This window comes from Osmia lignaria, chromosome 9 (assembly GCF_051020975.1).
Source record: "Osmia lignaria lignaria isolate PbOS001 chromosome 9, iyOsmLign1, whole genome shotgun sequence".
NCBI classification, from domain to species: Eukaryota; Metazoa; Arthropoda; class Insecta; order Hymenoptera; family Megachilidae; genus Osmia; species Osmia lignaria.
The window spans coordinates 13,703,025-13,730,778 of record NC_135040.1 but is presented as its reverse complement, the minus strand read 5'-3'; the positions used below and the strand labels follow the sequence as shown (position 1 = coordinate 13,730,778).

At 37.7% G+C, this 27,754-nt stretch overlaps 1 protein-coding gene across 8 annotated transcripts; it reads right to left on the bottom strand.

Moving 5' to 3' along the window:
• On the bottom strand, nt 1-27,751 carry Mctp (multiple C2 domain and transmembrane region protein). Of its 8 annotated transcripts, XM_076689875.1 has the most exons (20): nt 23,609-27,751; nt 23,027-23,161; nt 22,739-22,947; nt 22,456-22,621; nt 22,103-22,383; nt 21,493-21,776; nt 20,567-20,788; nt 16,975-17,293; nt 14,084-14,479; nt 12,774-13,049; nt 12,398-12,540; nt 11,970-12,161; nt 7,031-7,179; nt 6,504-6,909; nt 6,272-6,414; nt 5,841-6,200; nt 5,268-5,397; nt 4,689-4,853; nt 4,002-4,327; nt 1-3,846 (listed from the first exon to the last, which is right to left on the bottom strand). In XM_076689875.1, exons 8-20 carry the CDS (start codon nt 17,030-17,032, stop codon nt 3,735-3,737), a joined length of 2,856 nt encoding a protein of 951 aa, XP_076545990.1. In that variant the 5' UTR covers nt 17,033-17,293; nt 20,567-20,788; nt 21,493-21,776; nt 22,103-22,383; nt 22,456-22,621; nt 22,739-22,947; nt 23,027-23,161; nt 23,609-27,751; the 3' UTR covers nt 1-3,734. The 8 variants fall into 8 exon arrangements, with proteins under 8 accessions (XP_076545990.1, XP_076545993.1, XP_076545991.1 ...); XM_076689878.1 differs by having other exon boundaries at nt 4,689-4,808; nt 23,027-27,751; XM_076689876.1 differs by having other exon boundaries at nt 22,739-22,927; nt 23,027-27,751.
• Between the last annotated feature and the right edge of the window lie 3 nt (nt 27,752-27,754).

Genomic DNA, 27,754 nt, shown 5'->3' with positions numbered 1-27,754 from the left:
AAGAAAAAAAAAAAAATTGTTCGTTGACTAGATGACAAAAGAATCGCCAAGCTTTCTCTTTTTTTCTCTTCTATCTCAATCTTTCGTTTCTTTTGTTCGCGTGCAAGTGTTGAATGAATTTTTTTCGTGTAGATGTATGCGAGTGTACATATGTGTTTGCCTTATGATTTAGGCCCGCAATCGGCGACGAAGAACAATGTGACTATATTCGACCCTCTTAATTACAAAATGAAAAGTTTTCGGTATCATTAATTTAAGCTTTCTTCAAATGATAGATTACAAATTATACAGATTTCAAACGTTATTTTGTATTACTTCTGAAAGTAATATACTGTATAATCATTTTTAAAATAGTAACTCGTATTCGTTGTATCGTTACGTTAAGAAATCAATTTTCCAGACAAGAAAAATGACAGACGTGTAAATGTTGAAGGGTCGAATATTTGTACAAATGTATCTCTACTGATGTACCTTCAACACAATCGACGATCGTAAAATACACGGATGAGGAAAGATCGATGACGATAGATTCGAAAAAGTGGCGTTTCGTATTAAAAAAGCGAAAAAATGGATCGGTGATAGATCTCCCCTTCCTATTTTCGGCTTTCCCATTGCGGCTGGCACGAAACCGTAAAATCCGCGGTTAGGAATAATTCATTGAATTCCGCGCGTTACGCCCCTCCTCGAGCATTTTTCTCCTCTATCAATCGTTAATATTTCACAATCGACTTATTAAATAATCTATTTTTCTATCTCGGAAAGACTTTGAAACCTCGCCTCGGAACGACTGCCTTTAATCATCCCCCTCTTCTTTCTTTCTTAAATAAAATACAGAGAAAGAGAAACGCGTTCCGAGGACATTTCGAAGAGTTTCTTGACATGTTTCATTTCTTTAAATCGCGACGCTGATGACAGTCCTTGATCTAGTTCCTGTTCGTATAAACACCGAGTTTAATGTCACTTTCGCAGGATCGTAACGATCCGGAACTGATAATAAAAAAAAATACGGAAGCAACGTGCTTCTCGTGGGAACAGTAGATTGTATAATGTCGACGGAAAAAAAAAGTGTCGCGCGAAACTCGCAGGAACTTAATAATATTCACAACGAAGAAAGTTATGGGGCTGGCCCGGCGTGTTATCTAATCGCAGACCAAGCTTGAACCATCGTCGCTATTGTTATAAAAATATAATTCACGGGAGAAACTTTTACCTTTTACTACCGAGTCAATTTCTCCAGGCTGTCTTTAAGTTTCTTTGGTCGTTTCTTTCATTTGCATCGTTCAACGGATCAAACGATGCACGTGATACAATTTTAGAAATAAACTATGTTTTCATATCAGATTGATTACTTTTCTTTAAACGTGATATGTTTGTTGTATTTAACCATTTCAGTACTACAGCTCGTTGCAATCCGAGCTATGACATAAAAAAAGTACCTCAAATAAAATTTATAAAATTAATATTGAAGCTTGTATAACTGATTTAGATTTGCATTTACATCGATTAATATTCAAGTAAACGTTAGTTGCATTCTTAGACGCAAAATCGTCTTATATCGTCAACTAAAGACGACTATGGTCACCCGCCATTAACGCTCATAAATAAAACTTTATAAAAACACTGCGGTACCAAAAGAGTTAAAACACTAAATTGTACTATTTCTTGTACATTTTAACTTATAGACACTCTTTTAATACGTGCTCGAGGAGGTGGATTAACGCACGAAAATGTGCGTTGGAACGAATAAATCGATAATATTAAATACTATTAAAGAGAATAACGTCGAGACATCCCGAGACACCTCAACAATAAGACTAAATATTTTTTATTTTCAAGAACGACGAATAACGCTCTTGTAAGATTCTTTCATTAACGAGTGTACGGCACGAGGTGGTAGCAAGAAGTCAAATTAAAACTACTTCGAAATTACTTTTTTTTCCCTGAATAATAAGATTCAAGCGTATACGCGTTCATTGCATCGAGCTTATTCGTCGTTCTTGAAAGGAAAAAACAGCTCGTCAGCTCGACGGAACAACTATACTTGTCTTTTTTTCTGTTAAATTCTTTTTCATTAACGTTAAATTTTAATATCTCTTCTTCAATGATAACGATCTTTTGTAGCAGCTATATCTACGACACCGATGGACGAAAACGGATCGACGAGGATAACCGGAAAGTTGAAAGGCGAGAGTTTACTCTCACCTTTCTTTGAATATCTATGGTATCTCTTCTCCGTCGATATTGGCTATGCATTGCTAATCTAACGCACTTATCTCGCTCGCTTTCATACTCTTGTAACACGGTCTTCCCTTTCGAACGGGATACTTTCATTAACGTTTGTCGAATCACGGCATTCTTTTGACATTAATCGTCCAACTAAGAGGAAAGTCAAACCTAATCTCCTTCCTTTTCATTTCTTCTCGTTCTCTACTCTATTACATCTAAATCACAATCTAAAACTTGATTTTGCAACGTGTTATTCTAATAATCCGTTCTTTCCAGTACCTATTCTTTCCAACTACTTAATATTCATGACATGGATGACGTGGCAGTGAAATGTGTTAAAGAAATTTCATGAATTATTGTAGACAAACATCTGCACTCTGCTTATAAGACTCTTTCATCAATTATTGATTTCGATTTTCCTCTTGTCGGACGATCGCACACAGATTCACAATCAACCGAGCTGTTCGAGAAGACTACAATAGACGTTTTTTTTTTCTACCACACGTTTACGTTTCAAAAAAGACTAGCTAGGTGAAAAATACACCGTTTTATTCTCGATGTAATTATTGTAGACTTACTCGAATCTATCGAATGGAGAACTATCAACAATTTTGCGTGGTATGCCTCAGAAAAATTCGATAATCGTATTAACTCGATATCATTTCCTAAATTGTAATTAAGAATTTCAAAATATCACCTCGCTGGTAACTTTTGAACCATGATTAACGATCATTATAATTATTATATATATTCTCGTCTATAATCTCAAATATTTTTGGTACATCAACACTCGGGTCGGTTCTATTCTTACTATTAACGTTCCTGAACTTGTTCATAAGGCGATTGATCTTTCTCGTGAATGCTTTAACCCTTTGACTAAGGCTTATTATTAATCAAATATAAGATAACAATACGTCCAACGCCATGTTAGTTAAATAAAATAGAAACTGTGCTGAAATGAGAAAAAATTATATATCCCTTTACATAATAATGGTCGTGTGACAGCATATATACAGTGAGAGGCTGTTCACCGTTTTAAAAAATTTCACTATTTTTTCACGATTTCAACAAATTGTAATTTTTTAAAACGATGAAAATACAAATATTTTAGTGAATTAATTTTTATAGTTTCTCAAAAAACCTCAAATTATTTACTCCAATTTTAACCGAGGTGTTCTATTTTGAACAGTTTCTACTTATTTTTGCCTCTCACTGTATATATATATACACACCTTTTGCAGTCAAAGGGTTAAATTAGCGCATAACGGACTGACTTCGAAGACATACCACACCAGATGTTCGTACGCGATCAGAAAGATTGTAAACTAGAAACACGTCATCCCCCTAGCTAAGACTACGAACGTGGAAACGAACGTTTCTCAGTCTATGTCGATCACATCCAGGTTCTCCGTTGATTCCTTACGTTGTCGCATTTTACGACGCAGCAGGACGGTCCTCAGGATGTTCGGTGATCGTAGACCCGCGACTTCTGGCCGCGGGGCATGCTGCTACGCGGCCTTTTGCCTCTTCCTTTGTTCTCTTCGAGTCAAATTCGAAGGACCCGGACTGCCTGAGGTACTAGCTTTCTCGCAATCGGCCGTCGGTAAAGGCTTTAACTCCCTGATAGATAAGAATTTCATTTTAATAATAATTTCAAGGATTATTGATTAAAAGAATTATTATTTGAATTTCTAATTTTCTGAAAGGATTGATAAGTAATCGCCAGATTTTGTAATTTCCCAAAAGGATTCACTGTAGTATGAAAAATCAGTAACCTGTAATTAAGAAGCTCCTCGTCGTCGGGTACTCTAGATATGAGATCAAGAACCTCGTTGTTCGGTACCGAGTGAGGCCGGAAGATCTTCCTGGAGAATTTATTGACGCCCCACACTAGGATCAGGTATCTAAGGGGAATGAAGTAGAGAACCGCAACCCCGAGAATCGTCAGAAGCATCGTTACGTAACTGAGATAAGGGACAGTAAAATTGAAGAGGTTCTTCACCCTCTCGCAGAGACTGGCTATGTAACCAATCGAATTCTGAACTGTCTGGGTCACTTCTTGGATCGCTTGCAGTCGTTCTTTCAAACTCTTCTTCTCTTCCTGGAAAAAAAGGATTGAAAATTCATTCATTCGATGCATAAAAATCTAATAATAACAGCTTCAGAGTATTATTGAGATTCTACTTGAGAATAAGAGATTGAATATTACGTATAACGAGAGTTAATTTTTAATACGGTGACCTCGTATCGGTTTGAATAGGTCGAAGGGTAAATCGAAGTAAACGACAAAAATACATACATCATCGTTGGTCTTGACACGTGTTCGAATCTAATATTCATTCGAAGAAACCTTTCAGCTATTGATGCTTAATAATTGATACTTGAATCATTTTCATAAACATTACAGCAAAATTTGGCAATTTTCAAGATAAGACAAAGATACATTTTTAATGGATACTTACTTTATCTTTATCATCATCGTCATCGTCGTCATCTCCTGGTGTAGTTGCCCCTTCATCGATTTCGTCATGGTAATGAGAGCTCGTGTGATGCGATAAGGGTGTGCCAGTTATCGCAGAGACCTGTCCGGAAATCCATTGATTCAGTCCACTTCCATCTCCGTAAAGCTGGCGAGTAGCAAGGATCGTGGACATGCATCAATGCAGGTAAAGGTCGTCAAAGCATTCGATTTACAGAATTAGCATTTACGTGTGGGTGTACTGGGGGGTAACCGGTCATTGGCTTCTATTATTCATAAGCAAGCTCAAGAATTGGCAATACTAAGAAATATGAAAGTATTAAAAGGAAGAAAATTATATCAGAGGGTGATTGTATGCAAATTCTTTAGTCTACATAATTAATGATTGCACTATTATTATGAGTGAAGCTACTATAATTGTACATAATTAAATTAACCAAATAAGAGAAGATTAGGAGAAAAAAGTGATTTACCTAAAAGGTAAGTGTACTAGAAGAACACCCTAAAAAGTTGGAATGCAAGAAATTGTTTATCTGATGAATATCTTAATTTCTTTACATACCAGATAATACCTCAGTAAAATTAGTAAAGCTGCTCCAGGGAACATGTAAGGCTCAAAGTAGTAGCAACCCAAAATGAAAAAAACCAACGCTACGATGCTCCTCATTTTACTTTCCCATTCCCAGCAGCTCCTAAAATCAAAATTCAATTATCCACGAGTAAAAATCAATTCTAACAGAAAGAAAAAGAAATTTTATTTCATTGATGTCTCTTTAGTCAAAGAATTAATCTACGTGTTATTGCTTTAATGACTACAAAAACAGTGTTCCAAGAAATGCAGTTCAATCATGATTAATCATCGTCCTGACGTCCGTAGCGTGTTACAAATAACACGTAATATATGATCAAACGTGTAATTTATGTAATCCTTTCGATAGGTTGTCCCTTAAATACCATAAATATCTTTACACATCCAATGTAAACTTTATGAACATATTGACACGACCATTGAATTTAGCACCCTGACCTTTATCGTGACGCATTTAATTCTTTGACTACAGCTAAATTGGACAGCATACGGAGTGTATAAAAAGAATGTACACCCATGAAATTCTTAAACAAAGAAACTACGTACTGCACGTATTTTCCGATGTCGATTACGATAACGATAATCGCTTTCAGCCTGAGAACATTACGTAGGAAAACTTGTCTCTTGAATTTGATCTCTGGCTCCATATATTTTTTTTCCTTAGGATTAAGCGTTTGTACGCAGCCTCTGACAACGTTCCAGACCACATTCATCTCGAGAAGTATCTGAGGGGAATTACCCTTTGCTCGACCCCTTAATTTTTTGTCCTTTAACGCGTACCATCGTTTCTCGCCGTTTCTTATCTTCAGAAGGGGTATGGCAACCTTGCCTAAAAACTCTACTTTATGATCCCTGTCCTCGTCGTACACCGTTACCTCTAGCACCGAATTAATATCCTTCACATTGCTGGAAAGCAATAATTGTTGAATGCTATTCGACGTTTCTACGGGTTTTAGTACGGTTTTACGAGCACTTACAACGTGAAGATTTTTTGCCAATTCGGAGCGAGGGTTTTGTACTCCGTTTGTGTTTGTAATCGGGCGTTCACGAGTTCCAGGACGCAGAAAGGATCGCTCTTTCCCCCTAGATCCGCCGCGGCCAGACCCTGAGCTCTGAACACCTATATTTCAATAATTTTTATGAAAATATGACTTCGAACATCGTAATGACAAATTGAAATTTAATTATAGATTCAAAAATAACAGAGACCTTAACTGTTAGATGACCAACGTCTCTTAGCCTCTGGAACGAGTTCCTCAACGAATATCTGTGGTATAATTGTTCTCTTTCACGCGGTGTTTCCTCGTGAGCAGCTAAATCGCTGATAGTTTCACTGGCTGTGGTACCACTAATGGTTAACAAGAGAAAAATGCTCCCAGAACCATCCTCGAGGTCTCGCCACAGGCGATGAGTGGTTTCTCGTTCGAGGGTCGCCAAATCGATCACCGTCCTTCCCATTAAATCGTCCTGATGGCTTTTATCACGGTCCCACACTGTTACCTCCAATTCCTGTCCTAAGTAGGGATCCTCGTATAGATGAAGATCGAATTGCTCCAACCAAACTGGATTCAAAGTCTTGTGCACCACCTTCGACTTGTATTTCTCTGTACCCAGACTAAAAATTAATTGAAGAGATTAAGCTTAAGAAAAATTTTTTTGCAAGTAATACTACAATCGGATAATAAAAAATTTCTGTTCATTTGTTTCATTTTTATTAATCAGAAATAATTTCATACCGAAACTTGACGTATGGATCCGAGAGACCATCTATATCCATTGGTAGAAGATTTTTCGCTTCGACGAGGACAATTGTCACCACAGAGCTCCATATTTGTGACTTCAACCGTCTATTTACGTCTGCCAATCGATTGGTCCGTTGGAAGTACTGCAATAGAAAAATGACGACCCATGAAACGAGAAGCAACCAGTTCACAAGTGATAACTTTCAGATATCCTAAACAACATATATGTATATTCACTCTGAAACTCTCTCATTGAAAATCAATACCATAACACTGCCTCGACTATAGAGGAATATTATAGCTCTTAAATTTATTTATCAGTCATGAATCAAATATTCTAACGATAAAAGAATTTCATATTTTTACTTTTATTTCTATCTAAATATTTTATTATCGCTTTTACTCGAAATAAATTTCTCAATTTTCTTCACTCTACCCTATGAATATCTTCCATCTTCTCTTTAACATTGTCCTTCAGCTTATCGAACAGATCATGGTGTTTCGGATCTTCCACCTTGACCTCTGACTTCTTCGTCTGCTCCAATCTGCTCTCTATTTTAGGCTCTTCATCCTCGTGTTCAGCCGCGACGTATTTAAATTCAAAACTTTCCTCTTCGCTTTTTGATTTCTTTTCCTCTACCTTTGAATCGACGTCGATCGAATCCTGACGAACACCGTGGCTCACGGAATGCTTACAACGCTCAACGATCCAGCTCTCAATAGGCAACAACCATAAACGATTCTCCACGTTCCCTTCTATGATTTTCTCCATGTGATCCTCGAGCATCCTCTCCACGGAACCCATTTTCTTCTCCAGAGAGGATCTCAACAAGCCCATCGTCTTTTTCTCTTTAATTCTAACCGGTTTCTCGATGGACAAACCCTCTATTTTCGTCCCTGAAGATTTCTCACGAGCGTCGTCCATCTTTCCACGCAGATTCTCCAGAGAACTCCATCTTCTCGAGGATGGATCTCCCCGGATCTCCTGCGATCCCTTCTCTTCGTCTGTAAGTTCTACAAGAAAATTGCTCTCAGAAACGTCAAGAAGTCTCAAAGTATCTTTCTCCTTTTCTTCGTCTGTACCTCGAACAGTCTCGATCTCTTCTTCCGAATTTTTCTCCTCAATCGTGCCTGAATCATTTAATAAAATTTCCCGAAGCTTGTTCTCTTTAAACCGAGCATTAAATCCGTCTCTTCGGGAACACTGAGCTTCTTCTGAAAGAGTTTTATCTACAGAAGCTTCGTCAAGATCGATGTTCGAACCTCGACGATATTCTGATCTATCGGAACGCATACTCCTGATGGCTCTGCGAAATATTGCGTCCACTTCCGCTGTTACCTCGTCGAACGATCTCTTTGAGAGTTCTTCCTCAGCTTTGTGCTTGAACCTATCACGATGATGCTCCCAGAATTTCTTCCATTTATTTTCATGACTCTCCTCGGATATTTTGGTCAACTTCAAGGATTTTGTAGAGTGATCTGAATCAGTCGAGGTTTCCTCTGCAGCGATATCGCTTATCTTCTTCCAACTGCCACTACCGCTTCTTGGAATCATCAGACATTCTTGTTCTAACGATTTAACGTCGTCTTCCGTTGATGGATGATTGTCTGGCTCTTTTATTGGATCCTTATGATGTTCATTCGGTGTGCCAGAGGGTTTCTGGTGTCTCTGAGGTCTGCTAGGTTCAGCTTCGCTCTTCTTCATGATGCAAACGACGAAGGATAAAAACAGAATGAATCGTAGAGTTCCTTGAATTCCAGGCTCACCTCAACGACCGCCTTATGTAACTAATAAGTGCTCTCTTCCGGTATTCGCACGCGACCATCTGCTCCTGACTAATTGATACGCCTTTTTGCAACTTCCTCAATTCCTCCGTGCCTGTTGCTATTGTCGAGGCAATACTCATCGTCGGTTTCTTTCAATCTTTGGACAAAAATATCAGTGAGATTTTAGGGAACCCTGGTTGAATTTCAATGCTCTGTTTTGTCTTGAAATTAATGGAAATTAAATTGTGATTTATGCGTTGCGATTCAAATAGAAAATCTCAACAAAGATCACCCATATTGTTGATCTATTCTTAAATTATCTTCTGTTACCCGGGAAAAATAGGAGATCACAAAATATTCACTGAACAAATTAATTATTGAACGTTAACGATTGATCTGCCACCACTGTCCAACGATTCACGTGGAAAGGATTAAATCGATCGTCACGAAGGTTCCTCGTGGATCGCGTGACGAGGTCCACTGAACGTTTTCACCAGAAAATCGTTCTTCGTGCTTCTTCGTTAACGGCGACAATTCAAATCGAAATCAATGAGGCACCGTGCGTTGAAACTCGTCGAGAATCGACTGTTGGCACGCGGCCGATACGCAAAAGAAATCGCGTCGGCTTTTCGCGACCCGACACGAATTACACCAGACCACTTAGCATTTGTGAGTCATCGGGACGTCTGCGTTCACGTGCACACGTGGTTCTCGACTTTGCTCGTTATGCTCTGTTTCGTGTTTTTACCGACCACTTCCTACTCTGTTCTACAGGTTGTTTCAAAAAAGAAAAAGAAACATTAACTATTTCAATATTCTTTCCAATAAACGAAACGAAAATAAATTTATCTTTGAAAATTTTTGATGTTTCAAACCAAAGAGCACAGGTGGATGACCTTAGGGCTTTGGGAACTACAAGGATCCCGACTCAAACCCAACTCAAAACTATCCCAAACTTAATCAAACTTGTGAATATCTCAGAGCAAACAATGTCTGAAGACTATGTTGACTCTGAGTTTACATGAAGCTACAATTAACCACGTAATTAAAAATATACTAATTACCGGAGCTGAGAGATTTACTCTATATACGAGGAATTGTAAGATGCAAATATACTGAATCTCTCAATTGAAAATAAAGAGTTACAGGTGTTGAACAGATATTTTGTGGCCGACGATAAAGACACGCGAGGAACTGGAACGATAAGACAGTAGATCGTATATACTTGCACGACAGTTGGCCTGTAACTGGTTAACCGTGCGATTCAATTGAACGAGTGAGCTCCTTCTTCCCTCTCCATACGTGATAGGAGGTAAATATTACGATATCGCCTATGGAAGTTTAATGTGTGGGCAAATTGCTTTGCATTGGCGTAGACGGTGACTACGGATGTATATCTTCTTTTTCCACTTGGGTTTCCAATTGTTATATTTATTGGTATTTAACTATAAAAGAAAATGTTAAATAAAAATGTGAACTATGATGTGATGCCATAATTAAAAGTAATTAAAAATTTATATTATCGTTTTGGTAATGACATATTTTTGAAACAGGTATTCCAAGAACTTAATTCTTTGTTTTATCCGTCATCGATAGGGAGCGGCCCTTTCTTTACAGTCAATATTGATCATGACGCGAGATTGACACACAGAAACCATCTGAGGTCTGCGATTGTAATCACAGATTCGCAAAACATAACGATCACGGACGATCCGTGTGGATCGCGATGCAAGAGTTTGCATTATGCCACCTCGTGCAGCGAGAAATTAGACGGACTTACGCACTGGAACGGTATGGATTACAATAGAGCTTAGCAGGCGCGATGGTGACAATTATGGACAATAAGCGAGGTTTACAAGCGGGATTTTAACTTCTTAACGACGGTCTATTTGGTAGAGGAATTGATCTTGTTGACTGAATTGAAGCGGTGGACGATGTGTTAACATTTTAGATTTAACCAAGATCAACAGATAAGATTACAAATGGACCGAGGTGTACACACAGAAAGGCAGTATAAATATTAACGTTTTTCAAATACAAATCTCGATCGAATTCTGTCGGGCTAAAGAAAGTAAATATTGATCGAGAAACACTTTTTCGCATACGTGTACAGTCCAGCCGGATGCTTTTCAATAGGAAAAGTTGGGAACCTTCAAAGTTCTGAGGATCTTTTCAACGCCAATGATATGACGGAATCAATATTGCACCAAGTTTGTTCGTGGTCCTGTTGTAACCCAGTTTCCACGTTCTTCGAGCGACATATGTCTGATATGGCAATTATTAAAACAGCGAGAAAGTTTATCTGGTTTGCAAGTACCTTGACAGAACGATAATAATTAGATGAAGAGATAATATAATATTAGTACAGAGAAATTATTGAATACCAAATAAAATGAACATCTATCCACGCTGGAAAAATGATAGCGAAACAAGCAATTTGTTGATAGAATTCATATTAAACACTTGGACAGTTTATACCCTATCAAAGTGGTTCAATTGTAACCTATCGAAGTTTACATTCGATGGACTTATCGTTTTTCGATACATTGCACGGATGATGTCCTTCTTGTTCAGCAGAACGAGAACGTTAGAATGTAACGTTTCATATGTGTTTCATCAGAGTCCGAGGTACTATCCAGTAAAAAAATTCAAATAATCGACTACGATGCGCCACTCGACCTGAAACTCTACCAATAAGTTCTAATTTTTATTCGCGATACTTTGTTCGATTTTCATTTCACATTTTCAACGAGTCATTGATTTTCTATAGTTTCTTTTCGAGCCTCGAACCACTGGGTTCGGTATTCATTTGCATGCAACTGTTGTAATGAGTTTAAATTCAGTTCACAGCTCGTGTGAGCTAGGTACAAGCAGCGTAACAATAAGTACCCCTATCAACACACTGATATGCAAATCCTTTGATAACAGCTTCGATTAAAGATGCAAAATTCGTGGCTGTTTAACTCTGATAACGTCAGGCAATTTTCGCGGTACGTAATCGTTCATTCCAATTAGAGTTTGCGCCTATTTTCAATTTTTTTATACTAAACAGAAAAGGAACTTCTGGAACCCTCTCAGATTCTCAGTAAAAGTACTTATGTGTATAAGAAAACAAAAATTAAGAAAAAAAGGTAAAGAAAAATAAATGAAGAAATATTGGAAATACCTGTTCTTTCTCCTGTTGATTTCTCGGCCACAGAGTGACGGACAAATAAATTTCTCCAAGGTGTTGCTTCGGCCTGGCGTGATCCTTCAGCTCCAACACGACATCCTGCGGCTGGCCAAGTTCGATCTGCGTCAAATCCAACTGTGCCTCCCCCATGAAATCATCCTGCAGACCCCAGTCGTAGTCGAAGACCTGTCGAAACGACCAAGGTCTTTTTCTAATCGAAAGAAAGAGCAACAAACAGCTGATGAAATTAGCGAGACTTTCTATACGAAGACGCTCTGGAGCAAAGGAACGCGATCAAAGAAGATTCGTTCCTTATCTCGACTAATCTAAAGTCGATACGATTCCCAAATTTTCAATTAAATTTTCAATTAAATTTTCTTCAATTTTACACGGGATCGATCGAATAATTACGGTGAATTTACCTTGAACGTGAGTGGCTGGAAAGGATCCTCTATAGGCAGGGTTACGCTTTCGTCCCAAACCGGATTTAGGTCGCGATGAACAGTTCGCGACTTGTGCAATAATCGACCCGCAGATTTCACTTTCACGTAAGGATCACTTGCACCTGGAACAGAGAATTGGTGCACTCCATTTCGATCTCTCTATCGAGAACAATTGTTTGATAACTGTTTCGAGGGATGAAAAGCTACGAGAATACTAAAGAGAATCAATCTGTGCACGATTTTTACCCTTTGACCTTTAATCAAAGTAACAAGGACCCAACAAGATAATTTTCCTGTTCAATTCTCAATTGTTTCAAAGTGGACTGCGTTGGAAAAATCAGCAGCTTTGTCTCACCGCATCTATCCATAGCAACGAGACTCGCCCCTCTTCTGATGTGCAAACGAAGCTGGAAAAAAGCATGCTGCCTCAATGCCAACTCTCGTCTCCTCGCGGTTTCCTCCAGTATAAACGCGCTATCGTCCTGGCTGATAGAACCTCGAGCCTCCTCGTGGGAGTCCCTGGACGCCTGGAAGCTCAAGGATCCTTTCGAACGGGTATCGCTGCATTTTCCAGGGCTATCCTCCGCCCTCGTCACGACGTTCGACCTTCCTCCGCGCACCAACGGTGATTCTGCACATAAAGAAAGAGGTTTTATAAAATACCCGTCTTAAATCGATGTCTTATCGTAAACGAGAGAATATCCTTAGAATGGATATTCTATATTCAGAAAGAAGGTATTCCGAAACGGACGAATGTAACTTGAATACATACGAGGATGAATCATAAAATGTACGTTTAGGAGGGTTTCATTTAACGTATGGAGATAATGGAATTCCGATACCATATAGGATAAGTTAATTTAGAGATAAGGTAGCATAAATTTATATAACTAGCCATATTTTGTAAGATATATTATAACACAAATTATTAAAGTTATTATGAATAGATTTTCTTTATCTGATCAATATCCAATATCAAAGTCGCTTAAAAGTAATGATGTTGTAATAATTAGAAACCAAGATCAATGTACTTGCACAAAAAGGTAATTGAACTGTTTAAACTGGGCAAACATCAAGAGCCCTAGGCAAACACAGGTACACGATGATAATTACTGATTATAGCTACACACGAAAGCTTTCAAGCTAATCGATGCAAGTACGATGATCGCTACGAACGGTCGTTGCATCAACGTTTCGGATCAATCAATATAATGCATCATGAACGGCCTACTCGTATCGATCCCTCGTATTAAACCTGACCTCCTGGTTTCAGGCATACAATTTTCTTTTCTTTTTTTATTTTCAAGCGACGCGAAAGAAAATACTCCCCTGCTGGGCAACAAATTTCAAAGTTAACGTCCATTAAGCCTCATTACTGTTCCGCTCGACGATGACTCTTGTGAAAACGATCCTGGGGCTCGTTTCATAGCTCTCCTTCTTTACTCTCTCTGTTGCTAGAATGCACAACTAATTGGAATTTAATTTCCACAGTGGACGGTGAAATACAGACTCGTTTGGAAGAGGGAAGTAGCAAGCTGTATCTTATCAATGATCAGGCAACATTAATCTACTTGTTGGAAAGTGGCTTTAGCATTTTGATGACCAGTATATTTTATAGTAATAGTATAGTAATAGTAATTAATGAAGATTTAAAAAAAAGGATACCTGGATGATTGAGACAATGCCTGGCCGGACTCTGAGTGGCTGATGAGCTTTTGCTGTGTTCAGAGGAATAATCGGCGGCATAGTCGGATTCGACGCCACCAGATCTGTAAGGTACATCCTGAGAGAGAAGATTTCCAGCATCCTTCGACTTTTTACGTTCTTTGCTCCTGCTTCGTGTCCAGCGACTCTTCAAAGTCGCGAAAAATGTGTGCGTTCGTTGAGCCACCGAGGTGGCGTGACGATGATGCCGGTGGTGATGAACGACGCTCGATTCACCCTGTTCACCGCGTCGTGACGGCGAACTGTTGTCGTTGTTCCGGAGCTCCGTGGCGCTTTTCGAGAGCTGACGGCTCCCGTTCAGGTTCAGTCTGGATCTCTCCTCCACGCGGCTGTTATCTGAAATTTCATTGCCAGAAACGTTCAGTTATATTCGTAGAAACGATGCTGGTATCGTTTAAAGTGGATTAGGATACGATAACAGGTTTAAAACACATTTGAACTTCGTTAATGAACTGAAGGTTCCCTGTCCTATTCTACTTGTCTGACCATTGCACTGGTTTAATTAATTCTGAACACTTTGAATAAAAATATACTAGTTAACATAACGGATCCTCTATATTGGCTTCATAAAATCTTATTCTACTTATCTAATCACCCTGAATTAAGAATGCCTGACTGTACGAAGTCTCACTCTACTTAACACTCTCAATACTACTTCCAATTGTATTGAATCTCTGCCCACATAGTAGCCTTATTCTACTTGCCTGACCTCTAGAAAAAATTAATCTCCTCAACTCTTCATTTCTATGACTCCACGTCTTTTTTAATTAGCATAAAAGGGATCTGCAGTTCCCAAATAAGAACTTGATTTTACATCGACACACGCAATATCGTTGACTATGTAATCAATTTCTAAGAGCAGGAGAAAACCAACTGTGCCTTTAATTCCTCCAACCAGGTCACAGCAATCTTGCTCACAAAGGAGCGTAATTACTATCAGTATAAGGACAACTTATACCAGCTTATTTTACGTGAGAACCAGTACTTAAATTAGGTCTTATTATATCCAACACTTGGAATGAATAAACACAATTAGCCTGTTATAAGATCGTCGTTAACCCTAGAAAGATTGAGGGAGGTGATGGTCGAGGCTACCAATTAGAAACACTGAGAGTATATCATTTCTCTCGTGTAAAAATAAATAGTAGAAGTCTTTTTAGGATTAATAAGAGCCTGTAGAGCATAGATTTAGAATATCTAGGATTACCATATTGATCCCGGATGATCTGGAAATATACGAAAGGTAGAAAGTTTCCTGGAAAGTAGGACATATGACAAAGCTGTTGCCCATGTATCCGGGACTTTTTATCTAACATAATATGTATATTCGGGAAATAGTTATGGAAATGTAGGTCTCAATTTATAAGTCCCTCTTATACGAACCGATGTGGATAAACGATAGAGACCAATGAAATGGAAGCAACGCTTTGACACGTGTGTAATATAACATCAAAGAAACAATCTGTACGCAAATGGTTTCTCGTTAACAATTCATACACGTATACAGAAGAGCTTCCTAACGTTTGCGTTATTCAGGCACATGAATTTTCGGTGACGTTTCACAAATAAATTAAAATACAGCGGTAACAATCGTGCAGATAACAATGCATTAACGAGTACCACGCTTGTCGGTTTCTAGCGTGTTAACAGGGTCGTTTTTCAAACAGAAAAGAGTTATCTCCCCTTTTCGCTAATGACGATGAATTCATTTGTCTGCTATGTGACCCGTGTTAATTTCCCTGATATGTATGACTAAAGTTTGGTTAATTTCTTCAGAAACCGAGAATCTACTCTTTGAAACAGAGTAATTCAATTAATTGTTACAGTATCGATTTTCGATAAATTATTATTAAATGCTGGAGTATTTTTAATCCCAGGCTATAGAAGCTCTAGATGAAATTTCATATTAAAGATTCTTACTTTTTATCTCTGATCAGGATCGAAATTGAGCATTACCGAGGTTCCAGTCAGATCCTTAATACATCAATTCACAGGGGAAAAATGAACGCGACACGCGATCCAGCCGGAAAAGGATATCGCTCTGATCTAATTGATACGGATAATTGAAAATAATTCTATTAAGAAACAAATAATCCATAGCGTTTCGAACGGGAACAGAACCAATGACAAAGCAAACGAACAAGCATGTGAAAACGTTAAAATAAAACTATCCGGTTCTACAAATTGAAATTTCATCGTCGCTGAATTTCAGACAATGAAGATCGTTAAATAGAATTGACCGTAATGAATTCGCGAAACGACTTGGAATTTCACGATTCGAGTCGATTTTCATTCGAAACGATATCTGGCGTAGGAGTAAGTTATTTCGTATAATTTGAAGAACTCGTCTGACAGTTACGAGTAAACAAGATTCGAAGTTTACGTAATCGTATAAAAGCAGATTCAATGGCAATCATCAGCAATATAGGATGATTGAGCTTCGTTGACCGAGTCGACTCGAATCCAGATTTTATCTAATAGCGTTAAGTGATTCAACGAGGAAACGCGGAGGAAACGAGAGGCACGTGTTAGCTCGGGATGGGGTAAATTTGACACGGATACTCCATAGATTCTATCGAACCTTTCAGCTGAATCTACATAGGGTGTCCCGTTGTGAAACATTTACAGACCATTCGTGTAAGTTACGCTTTGACGAAAGTGTGTGTTCTTGGATCACTTAAATCGTTCCAATTGTAAAATTAACTGTCCAACAAATTTAAACTTTTTTTCTTCTGTTTTCCAATTGGGTGATCGTTGTATTAAATAGTATTAAAATCTATAAGGTCAGAAGGGATGAAAGTGTTCGTTGGGGGAGGGTTCAGCACACTCACCCACTGTTATCTGTTCACTGTCCTCCGACCCAGCGAGTAGCTCGACGCTCTTGCTCATCTTATCCACCGAATACGCGGTTTGTTTTTCGAAGCTCCAGCTCGCGAGCCTTTAATCTCTTCTTGAAGTGCGCCAGTCTGCCGCATGCCGATAGCATGATTTCGTCGGGAGATGAACGAACCTAAGGACCATCGACCAGCGGTCGCGTATCCTGAATTCCGCCCGCGGATCCTTCACCCGAACATCCTTGGATAACGTGTCAACGTTTCGTCAACTGGTCCATGCTTCTTTGCGTTTCGTGATTCGAGACGATGCGATCAGCTGTTGCGATACAGATGAAATTACAGTGAGAATGAGACATGATTTCTTATTCGAATATGTAGGTAAGTACGCAGACGTTAACGTCAAAGAAATAAAATTACAAAAGTCAAATGCACATATACTAGGAAAATAATGCAAAGTATAGAGGGAACATAATTGGTAAGTAGTTTCATAGTTGATGAGAGGATAATGCATCAGAAAGATGGTAACATGGGTGTACATGTGTCATTGATTGAACGATATAGTGTGGAGAACGTGTACGAGCTTAGGAAGATATAGTAACGTGACGTGTGTTGACAATGTAACTCCTAATGCTAATATACCCTAGTGACATGCCATGGAATATTTACACTAAAACAACGAATTCTACGTTTCTTATAAATTACAGAATTTGTTAATGCACGTTTCTACAAATTTTAAGAAGTTAAGATGTTAATATCCTATAAGGTAAAGATCAAAGGGTAGAAGTATTTTAAAAAAATATTGATTTGACGTTTAACATTTGACCTCCGGCTTATTATAGAGATAGTTTAACGTTAAAGAGAAATTTGAGGGTCAACGGTAAAAATATCTACGGTAATGAAACAAGGATATGAGAATTTATGGAACACCGAAGATGGAACAATTATTTCTTAATTAAAATTTCAAACACCTTGATCGGTGAATCAGTTCGTGCAAAAAGTTCCATGGAAATTGAACTTCCCCCGCAAAATGAATCACGAGAGAATAAATTTGTTCTTCAAGGTTTCAATCCGTGATAATTTCAGTCTCGAAATATTAATCTAATATTACGGAACACGTAGAGTAAATAATCTAGGGTTCCCTACATCTAGAACTCTAAAGCTAATATTCTCTAGACTAATTCAACGATGCTAATTATTATAAAAATGTAATTAATGCCCTTAGGTATATATTCAACTTATCATACAAGACAAACAGAATTTGCATCAAAGTGATGAAACTTCTGAAATAAATTCGAAATTTCAGTGAGCTAGCATAAATATAAGAAATGAAAATTTTGACAGAAATACGAACGAATAAATAAATAACGAAAACGGTACAGCTGTCTAAAAATAGTTCTAAACGAATTAAAACGCGCATTTACACTCAAGTGTTATAATTTCTAATTGCTGGCTGATTTAATCAGAGTGGTTTTCGTTTGATTAATTGATCAATTAAAAAGTTAGTGGAGCAACGTTCAAGATGACTTGTAAACGATAAATAGAGTTTCTTGGAGATTTCTACAAGTATCATGCTCTAAATATACTTCTAAACAATAATTACATTTTCTACAGTGTATATCTAATATTATTTTTTAATAAAATAACAGTAAAAATCCCCCGTAAGAATTCTTATTAAATGTACTGGAACGAAAGAAAATTTATTGCCTTCGGTTTATCCATAATGGCTGACAGAACATTTCTAATATACGGTACGGCTTTTAAAAAATTGTCCTGCGATTAAACGATCAAAGGACACCTGGCCTAGATCCAACAAACTACGGCACTGTATTCCGTTTCTAACAAACCAATTTCCTGAAACCTTCCTGACCCATACAATCTGGTCTTTGCATTGATAAATACATCTCAGAATACGAAGAGATGTACTGTAAAAGGGAAACAGATAAAAACATCATTAATTCCGATCGGTGAGTTTCAAGAGATTCTTCGACCGACACAATCCTTTCACCTTATTTCTCATTTCGTTGAAAAAGAAATCTGCATTTCACTAAAGCTCCCACAAAAGAATAAATAATGCAACACAATAAACAGTTCCAAGCTATCTCTAGCGAGGAATGGTTGAATGCTCCTCATCGACGGTCCAATCTATTCCGCTTTTAATTCGCTTCATTTCCAGAGCGACGGCTCTAATGAAAACGACGGCAAAGGGATGCGTATCGACTAATAAATCGCTTGACGGTCATTAAATCACCCAGGTAATCATCGAATATTTCCGATCCGACTTTCCGTTTCTCGGTGTTTTCGATTATCAATTGGCGTTAGAGAAACGAGGGATGAAAAGCAGGTGGAACCATTTCACTTTGGTAGCTATCTGTGTTGATAATTTTCGTTCCTACTTATTTAGGTATTTGCATACTTTCGTACTTATCAACATTGATACTTATCTACTTTAGTACCTACCCACGTTTATGCCTGTTTAATTTGATACTAACTACCTCGTTTGTAGTACATACTTTGCTATTTTTAGTCGCGGTTCTACGTCCTAATTTTCAATAGCGAGAGTATTAATATTCTGGAATAATAACAAAAGGTTATTAGTGTAAGCAATAGTGAATAACAAAGAAGCTAATTAAATGTTCTGTTTCATTCGACCCCGTGTATTAAATGAGCAACGTTCTATACAACCCTGAGCTTCTATTCATTCCCTCAAACCGTGCATGTAAAACGCAATGAAGTGGTTTGTATTCTTACACGTTGTAATGGTCGCTTGAAAACTGGAAAGAAGTTTCAAGTTGTTCCATGGTGTATACTAGCTTAATTATTTTGCTTTTTATATTATATCAATGACTCGATAAAAAGTAATTACATTAATTCTGCTTCCTATCCGTTTCATTACGTCCTCTAACGACATTCGCATCCGTCCCGTAATCTTCTTCCCGTCGATCCAACTTCCGTAAAGTAACGTCCCGTTGTTCGTTTTATCAAATAAACACGGTTCTTAATGAGATTCTCTACACAATACAGGGAGTCTTAAAGCCTCGACCGAATTTCCTGACGACTTTCTCGATCGATTGAAGAAATTTTCCGACAGAACCCAAAGAAAATCTGATCGTTCGACGAATGTCTTGATTATACGTAATTGCGATTCTTTTCCCTAACGATCAAGTATTCTTCCCATGTGTCATACACGATCAACGTACGTCGACGTAAATTGTTTTGAATGAAAAACTCATCCTATACGTTTATCTTTAAACTTTGACCTTTTCTGTTACCGAAATCTCTCGATTTTATTATCTCTCATCTCAGCATCTATCCAACCAATTGTGTCTGAAAGTGTACTATAATCGTATCACAAAAACAACGCTGTTTATCGTGTAGGTATTAACATGCAATCAATCCTACAACAGGAACCTAATTTTTGTTGTGCACAACTATAATAGCAACACGGTGTCGTGTGTGAAGACAATTAGTTCTATACAAATTCTGTTTAATGTTACATAAATAATAAGGCAATACTTATTTAATATAACGCTAATGACTATCACCGGCGACACCGTGTTACTTTTCAAGGATTAAATGTAAAACGAATTACCTTAGGATCGCATCGAAGAATAACACTTCGAATACACCACAACAGATCAAACAATGCGGTAACACTCGAGCAAGCAATTGTTAAAGCCTCGTGAAATTGTATGAAAAAAAAACAAACGCCACGATTCACCAAGTCCACGCTTCCACGTCCGAGAGGCCACTGACAGAACTTGCGATTCCCCATTTTGCGTGGATACTCCTTCCTCCTCTACTGACCGCGCCGCTGTGGAAGGAGAACAGTCAGACAAGGATGGTAAATACAGAAGAGAACGAGAGGGAAAGAAAAGGAAAGAGGCTCTATCGACCCAACCGAACCACCGTCGTGCGAAAAGTGGAGATACAGTAGTAGCGATGGGTCTAACTAAAGCCGTACTGCCCTATCGCGGGGGTGTTTTTTAATGGTAAATCACTTCGATTAGCTTCTAGTACGATATTATTAGAAATTACATTGAAGTTGTAGCATACTGTTAATTTTTTCGAGATCGTATCAATTATATAGTCAGGGCCGGCCCTGGGTCTAGGCAGACTAGGCGGCCGCCTAGGACCCCCATAAGACGATTTTGCATCTAATGCAGCTAATGTTTACTTGAATATTAATCGATGTAAATGCAAATCTAAATTAGTTATACAAGCTTTAATGTTAATTTTATAAATTTTATTTCAGATACTTTCTTTTATGTCATATATGTGAAGGGGCCCTTTTTCGGACCCCCCGGAATCAATGTATTCTTAATTGCCGTTTATAATTGCAAATTAAAAGAAAAGGGTATTCATACAAATCCCACGGTTCTTTAATAAATTTCAATTAATTCTGAAGCTTGAAAAGTTTCTTTACATCGTAAAGAAAGTCTTCAGAGCTTTCGCTAAGCTAATCATCTAATTGACTTCCTAATCTGCTGAAAAGTCAACAAGATGATAAATACTCACAAAGTATCCGCAATTTTTCCTACGAGGACGCTAATGGGATGAGAAGATCAGTGCCATCGCTATGCACATGCACGTTTCCGTGAACGTCGTTGACGAACGAGAAAACGGCGCCAACTTGGCCTCTGGAAGGGCAATGTCTTTCGAAATTTTGCCGTTTCCGCGAGCTCGTGGCGAAAAGAATCGAACAATCGTTGATAAGCATCGTGCAGGTGGGAGAACGGTTCGAGTGTCGTCCACTTTATCCGCATGTTTGAAGGTCGATTTTCTAGCAACGGGTCGAGTACCTGAAATTCATCGGGCTGCAGAAAATTTCATTCACTCCAGATGCGATTACAAATATTGGGAAACGAAGGACGTTTTCGAAATCTAGTTCATCGATCGTTTCGTGAAATTTAATTCGACGTACAAATCTTTTTGGTATTTAGCTGTACGAAATTTGGGGAAACTAGGTCACAGATTTCAGGAAGCAATACCTTTTTTTACGTTCGGCTGTAGGTGATCTAGCGGTTTTACGATTCTTTAACCCCCGCTCAGCCGATACCGGGTCACTTCTAACCCACATCTTAAAAAATATATAGTATATACATATTTGTATTATTTTTATATTTACCTATTTGTTGATTTCAAAATGAATGCGCCTGAACAAGAAATGCACGATTTTTTCGTGAACTCGTGGAAGTAGAATTTTTCAAAGCACCTCAACCATGCAGAAAAAAGATAGTAATTAAAACCTCATAATACGTCATGCTAGGTTGAATACGGAAGAATCCTGCATATAAACTTATGTATTAATTAATGAAGGTACATTAAGTTGATTAGAAATATGAACCACGCCTGTAACAACGTTTGCACGCAATCCCCGTTGGTTTTCTCCTGTTCCAATTTTATTTTCTAAGGAAAAAAAGAAAATTAAAAAGAAATTACTTTTATATTACTGTTAAAGTACTTTTAGCAAGATATTACTTTTTAAGTTGTTCAGTTAACCATTATGAAGTGGTTTTTCTCGGGCGAAAGTTATCATCTGCCTCAAATTGTCTTATTTCCTTTTCTCTGCCACGGTGGTCTATTTCGAACACGCGAACGAAGAACGCGTTGAAAACTGAAATAATATTTCCTTTATGACGTCATACTGAAATGAAAAAAATCTTAAGTTAAAGAAAATCCTTGTTAGTCCAGTTCATACGTAAAAAAAAAAAAACATTTCACGTTGAAAATAGAAATTTAAATTTATTTCATATCTACCGACCATTTTCCCATTGTCACAAAATGGAGAACGGTTGCAGATTACCAGTTGTCCTGTATAACGAGAAAACATGTTGCATATGATTGTACCTCGTTATTATTATCTACTTTGTCTCTTCTATTTTGTTTCTTGACAAAATACCAGTCACATAATCTCAAAATGGTGATAACCCTTCTACATGTCTCCACTTCCCTACAAACGAAATTCATTCCCTTTGACCGGACTTTTACAAGTTCAATATTTATTAAGAGTTATTTTTAACGAAAGAAGAAAAAAATTGAAAAAAGTTACCATGGCCAATGAAAGGATTATTGGAGTCGAAGAGTACAGGCTTCAACGGTTCGTTCGAAATTGAAAATAGTCAAGAGTCATCGAACTTTTTAACGGTTTCTCGAGACTTTTTCAAATGCATCGATACCTACGAAACTGAATTACCGACAAAGATCAGACCGGTGTAAGTCAGCGCACTCTGCCATGATCACGACGTAAGGTTACGTACTAAAAATGTAGGACTGATATGTTAGAAACTGAAAATATCCTTTCTATCATAAACAAAATCTATATGCAAATTAGTAATTAACAAGTTTACTACTGTATACTAAATTGTCAATATATTCACTCACGCGTTACTGCGTGTTCGATCACTAACCCTTAACATTGTGGCACGCGTCAGCCACTTTGTATTTTGACTTCGCGAACGAAAAACAAATATCTGTGATCATAAAAGACATATTACCTATATGCAACTCAGGATGTTGATTAAAACTACAATTGTAACCCTTCGTCGTGTACGTCTCTCTCTCTCTCTCTCTCAATATTTTAATTATAAACTGTCTAAAGAAGCTGAAGCAAAGTTCGCAACAATGTTCCTACCGTTGGCAGCTACATTTGGAAGCCAGCCATGCGGACGCACAGTCCAAATGGAAATCAATTATGATACAATAATGCTCGATTATCATTGTACACAATACAAAACGGTATATACGATTATCGCACTCGCACGATTTGTTTAATTACAAAATAATACACGCAATCACGAACGATACGAATAACCTATATCCGGTGAAAGGAATTGACCCTGAGAATTTCAAACGTTTAACTACAAAACTCTTCCTAAAGAGGGCGCTTGTCGGAGAACAAGGATGCGCCATTTTTGGCGCGAAATAAAGGAGGGAACGCGTAAAATCCTTTCGTAATTTCCGTATTATAAAAGATCTGCAATAACATTTAAAAAATCTATTTTAAAAAATTTCTGAAAAATAACAGAATGCAGGGGACAAGGTATTAATTCCAAGAGGTGTAAATCGGTCAAAATTTTTCAATAACTCTGACAGAGCAGCACGCGGTACCGCGTGAATGGATACTTGGAAAGTTTTAAAATTAGTTACACGTTTTTGGCACTAATATTCGCTTGAGCATTGAGCCATATAGTAAGGCATAAAATCTGCATCCCTTTGCATTTAATCCCGTCAATTACATAACAGAGACCCGGCGACCGGAAGTGGTTGCCAGCCAAAGGGTCACAGGTATTCTCGTGAAGCCCTTAGGCTGAAGTGTTAACACCTTGTCATCGCAATATTATGATGTACTTCGTTTTATAACGAAACACAATCACACACGTGCCCCCTAACAATAAAATTGTACGAAAAGTCATTCATGTTTCTTTTTTTTTTTTTCCCGTATTATTGTGCCTTAAGATAAAGACAATAACGATTATGATACAACTGCATGTACATATCATCGAAATTCGATTATTTCCTTCGCACATGTACATACATACAAATATAACATATAATATATACATTATATTTATATCGTTACAATGGTAACACTATACAAATTTGTAATTACAAAATGAGAAAAATCACAGAAGATCACGAGGAGATTCTTATACGTAGAAAAAATATATAAATCAGCATACACGGTATGCAGAAACGGTTTTCCTCTTGCGTTAACATATAAAAAAACTTATCGACGGTCTATTATAAAATAATGAAACAATATACCCTACTTCGCGGGAAGATTATCGTCCGGGATAATCGTGTCTGACTTATTAATAGAATCTCAGATCGATTGCCTCTACGCAATGTACCGGAAGTTCTAAAACGCCGCATTGAAAAACTATAAAAGAGTTTTCCATCTTCCTTTTCCCTCGTCGCGTATCCGCCTGCCGATTCGTTCGATAAAATCTTTTCCTGTTTATTTTTACCATTACACCCTTCGAACGAATAAAACTTGAACGTGTATTAAATGAAAATGAAAGATTTTCCTTTCTCCTTGATACTTTGACGGCCAGGTGCTGCGGGAATCCGGAAAATAAACGAATGGATCGCAGAACCATAGATCTCGTCGGCCGTCAAAGGGTTAAATAAGGGAACCATCGGCAGGAGGGGGGGTACGAGAGATCCGGAATCTGAAAGAACAACCGACGTAACGATGTGAAATTTGTTTCCACGGTTGAAGGCACTTTTCCATGCACGGTAGCTTGCACTTTTTTATCACGTACGATCGCACGATCGATCTCTGCACCGCTATATCCCGTATAGCAGCAGCCACATCCATCGCTCGACCGTCGACCCATAAATTTAAAACGTCCTCTCTGTTTCTCAGTATCGCGATAAAACCGCTTAAATGAAACTCGACCGGTGCAAGGGTGTACGTAAGGGTGTACATAACGAACGCGTTAACTTCCTAGCATCTCGTTTCCATACTTCTCCCTTGCGCCGCATGAATCTCTATAAAAATTGAACAAATCAAAAATAAACTTAGGCATAGATATCAAAGACAGAAGATAGAAAAATATAACACTTGTGGTCTATCAATTTAAAGCCTAAAGCATGTATAGATGAAAAGAACTGTATAAACGTTTCATTAATTTTCATAATGCAAAACGAATGATTATTAATTAAAGCGATTAATGACTGATTTTGAAAGATATAAAATTAATTATAAAAGAAATTAAAATCAGTGAGTATATTGTTCTGCAACTAAAAATTAACTGAAATGATAGAAAGAAAAAGAATTACAGTGGGTCCGAAAAGTATTTCTACACCATTTAAAACAGAATACCTCGATTAAAATTGGACCGAATGAATTGAGGTTTCTCGGGAAGCTATACTAAGATATCTGCTTTCGTTTTAAAGAATTACAATTTGTTGAAATCATGAAAAAAAATAATGAAGGGTAGGTTTTCAACTTTTTTATGTAAGCCTGTAATGAAAATTGCCTTTTACTATTTTTCTCCTGATTTCGACAAATTGTAATTTTTTAAAACGACGAAAGGCACATATCTTTCTATAGCTTCTCAAGAAACCTCAAGTCATTTGATCGAATTTTAAACGAGATACTCTGTTTTAAATAGTGTATAAATACTTTTTGGACCCACTGTACAAGAGGGTGTCATTGATCAGGGAAATCGAGGTTTGATGAATCTTTCACGAATCACATTCGAGTTTCGTTCAAACTGTTTTATCGCACAATGCTCGAGAAACAAATTGCACATTACCTGCTTATCATAATCCTTAAGAGAATATTTACAAGTTCGCTTGACAAAAATACCTGCAGCATTTCATGCTACGCTACTACGCAAGTTTTCTTTTTTCTTATGTTCCTTACTCGCCCAACTTTTCTCCCTTAGTGTAAAAGGGCTAACGACACTTAAATCACACACACACACACACATATAATATGTACAATGTATCGCGTGGCTTCGTCGCCAAAATCGATAAGAACGCACGCAGTTTCCCCGAATACGAGTACAGGCAATGAGTTCGCAACTGTGCGAACACCGTTTCAATAACAATCGTCGACTTACAGAAAGAATTGCTCGTTTGTTTCACAAACTATCGTTTTAAGCTCGACATAGCTGACTTTTGTACGCGTATTCTTTGAATTACAACCTTAGCACACCATTCTATAGCGTTCTCCGTTCATAGTAACGCTTCCAGGGAGATAACAACCCCTTGCGGTTCGATCCACGATCCATACGATCGATGATCCAAATTGACCTTAGAAAATATCCAAAATTAATGATCTTCATGCATTTGCGAAAATGTTCTGCATCGAAGAGAAATGATTTTCGATGATTTATTTGAACCGCAAAGGGTGGCCCTCAAAGTAATTCCATTTTCGCTCGATTTCAAGCAGAGACACATTTCCACGCGAGTATATTTTATTCAGTTTCCTTTGTTGTCGATCATATGATTACACAAAAAGAAAAGGGTCGTAGAAAGAAAGCACGAAGAGGGAGGAACTTAACAAGGAGTCGGTCTCTCCCTCGTGAAGAATATAAAAAAAAAAAGAGGAAAACGATAACGTTGAACACTGTACAATGCGTATTTATACATTCTACAAGCTCGCATTCGTGTTACAAATCAATCTGTGCCTGTAACGAAACGATCCACGCTCGACGCTCTTTGAGGTCCGCGCGACTTCGCCCTTTAAAGCATTCGGAAAATGAGACGATAGATGAAAATTCGAACGACGAACTTGTATCCCGTTGCCTGCAGCTTGAATTGCTCGTCGAATCGATAAATTTCATTCTCTTCTAACAGACTTCGTCTACGAGATAATTAATAATAAAGAAAGATGCTCGTTAACAACGTATTCCAGGTGATGGTGGTTGGTGAAGAAATCAATGAATCAAAAATTAAAGAAGAAAACGAACAGGCTTCCTTTGTATAAAGTCATTCGCACTTTGAAATAAGAAACTAAAATTCAATTTTAAAGATGTTTTCTTTCTCTTTTTTTTTTTTTTTTAGCGAAAGAAACGCCATGGATCTATGGAAAGAAAGAAAACTTAGATCTCATTAAAAAGAAAAGCACAATGATAGAGATTTCTCAATCTTCCAGTAACGCTTTCTATCTTTGATTTCCTAAGAGAAAAGAAAAAATGAACACAGTCGTTGATGGAACAAAGTATTTATAGATGCACAAGATCATAGATAATCTAGGAGTCTAGAAATACTTCGAGTCTGCGAATAAAAAAACAAAATGCATCGAAATGGATTGACACGATAT

Coding starts and splice junctions, on each gene's coding strand:
- Mctp (XM_034322219.2), bottom strand. CDS start 8,741: ATGAAGAAGAGCGAAGCTGAACCTAGCAGACCTCAGAGACACCAGAAA. Junction 6,415..6,503: donor TTGGTCATCTAACAGTTAAG/GTCTCTGTTATT, acceptor ATTGAAATATAG/GTGTTCAGAGCTCAGGGTCT. Junction 3,847..4,001: donor GAGGAGCTTCTTAATTACAG/GTTACTGATTTT, acceptor CTTATCTATCAG/GGAGTTAAAGCCTTTACCGA.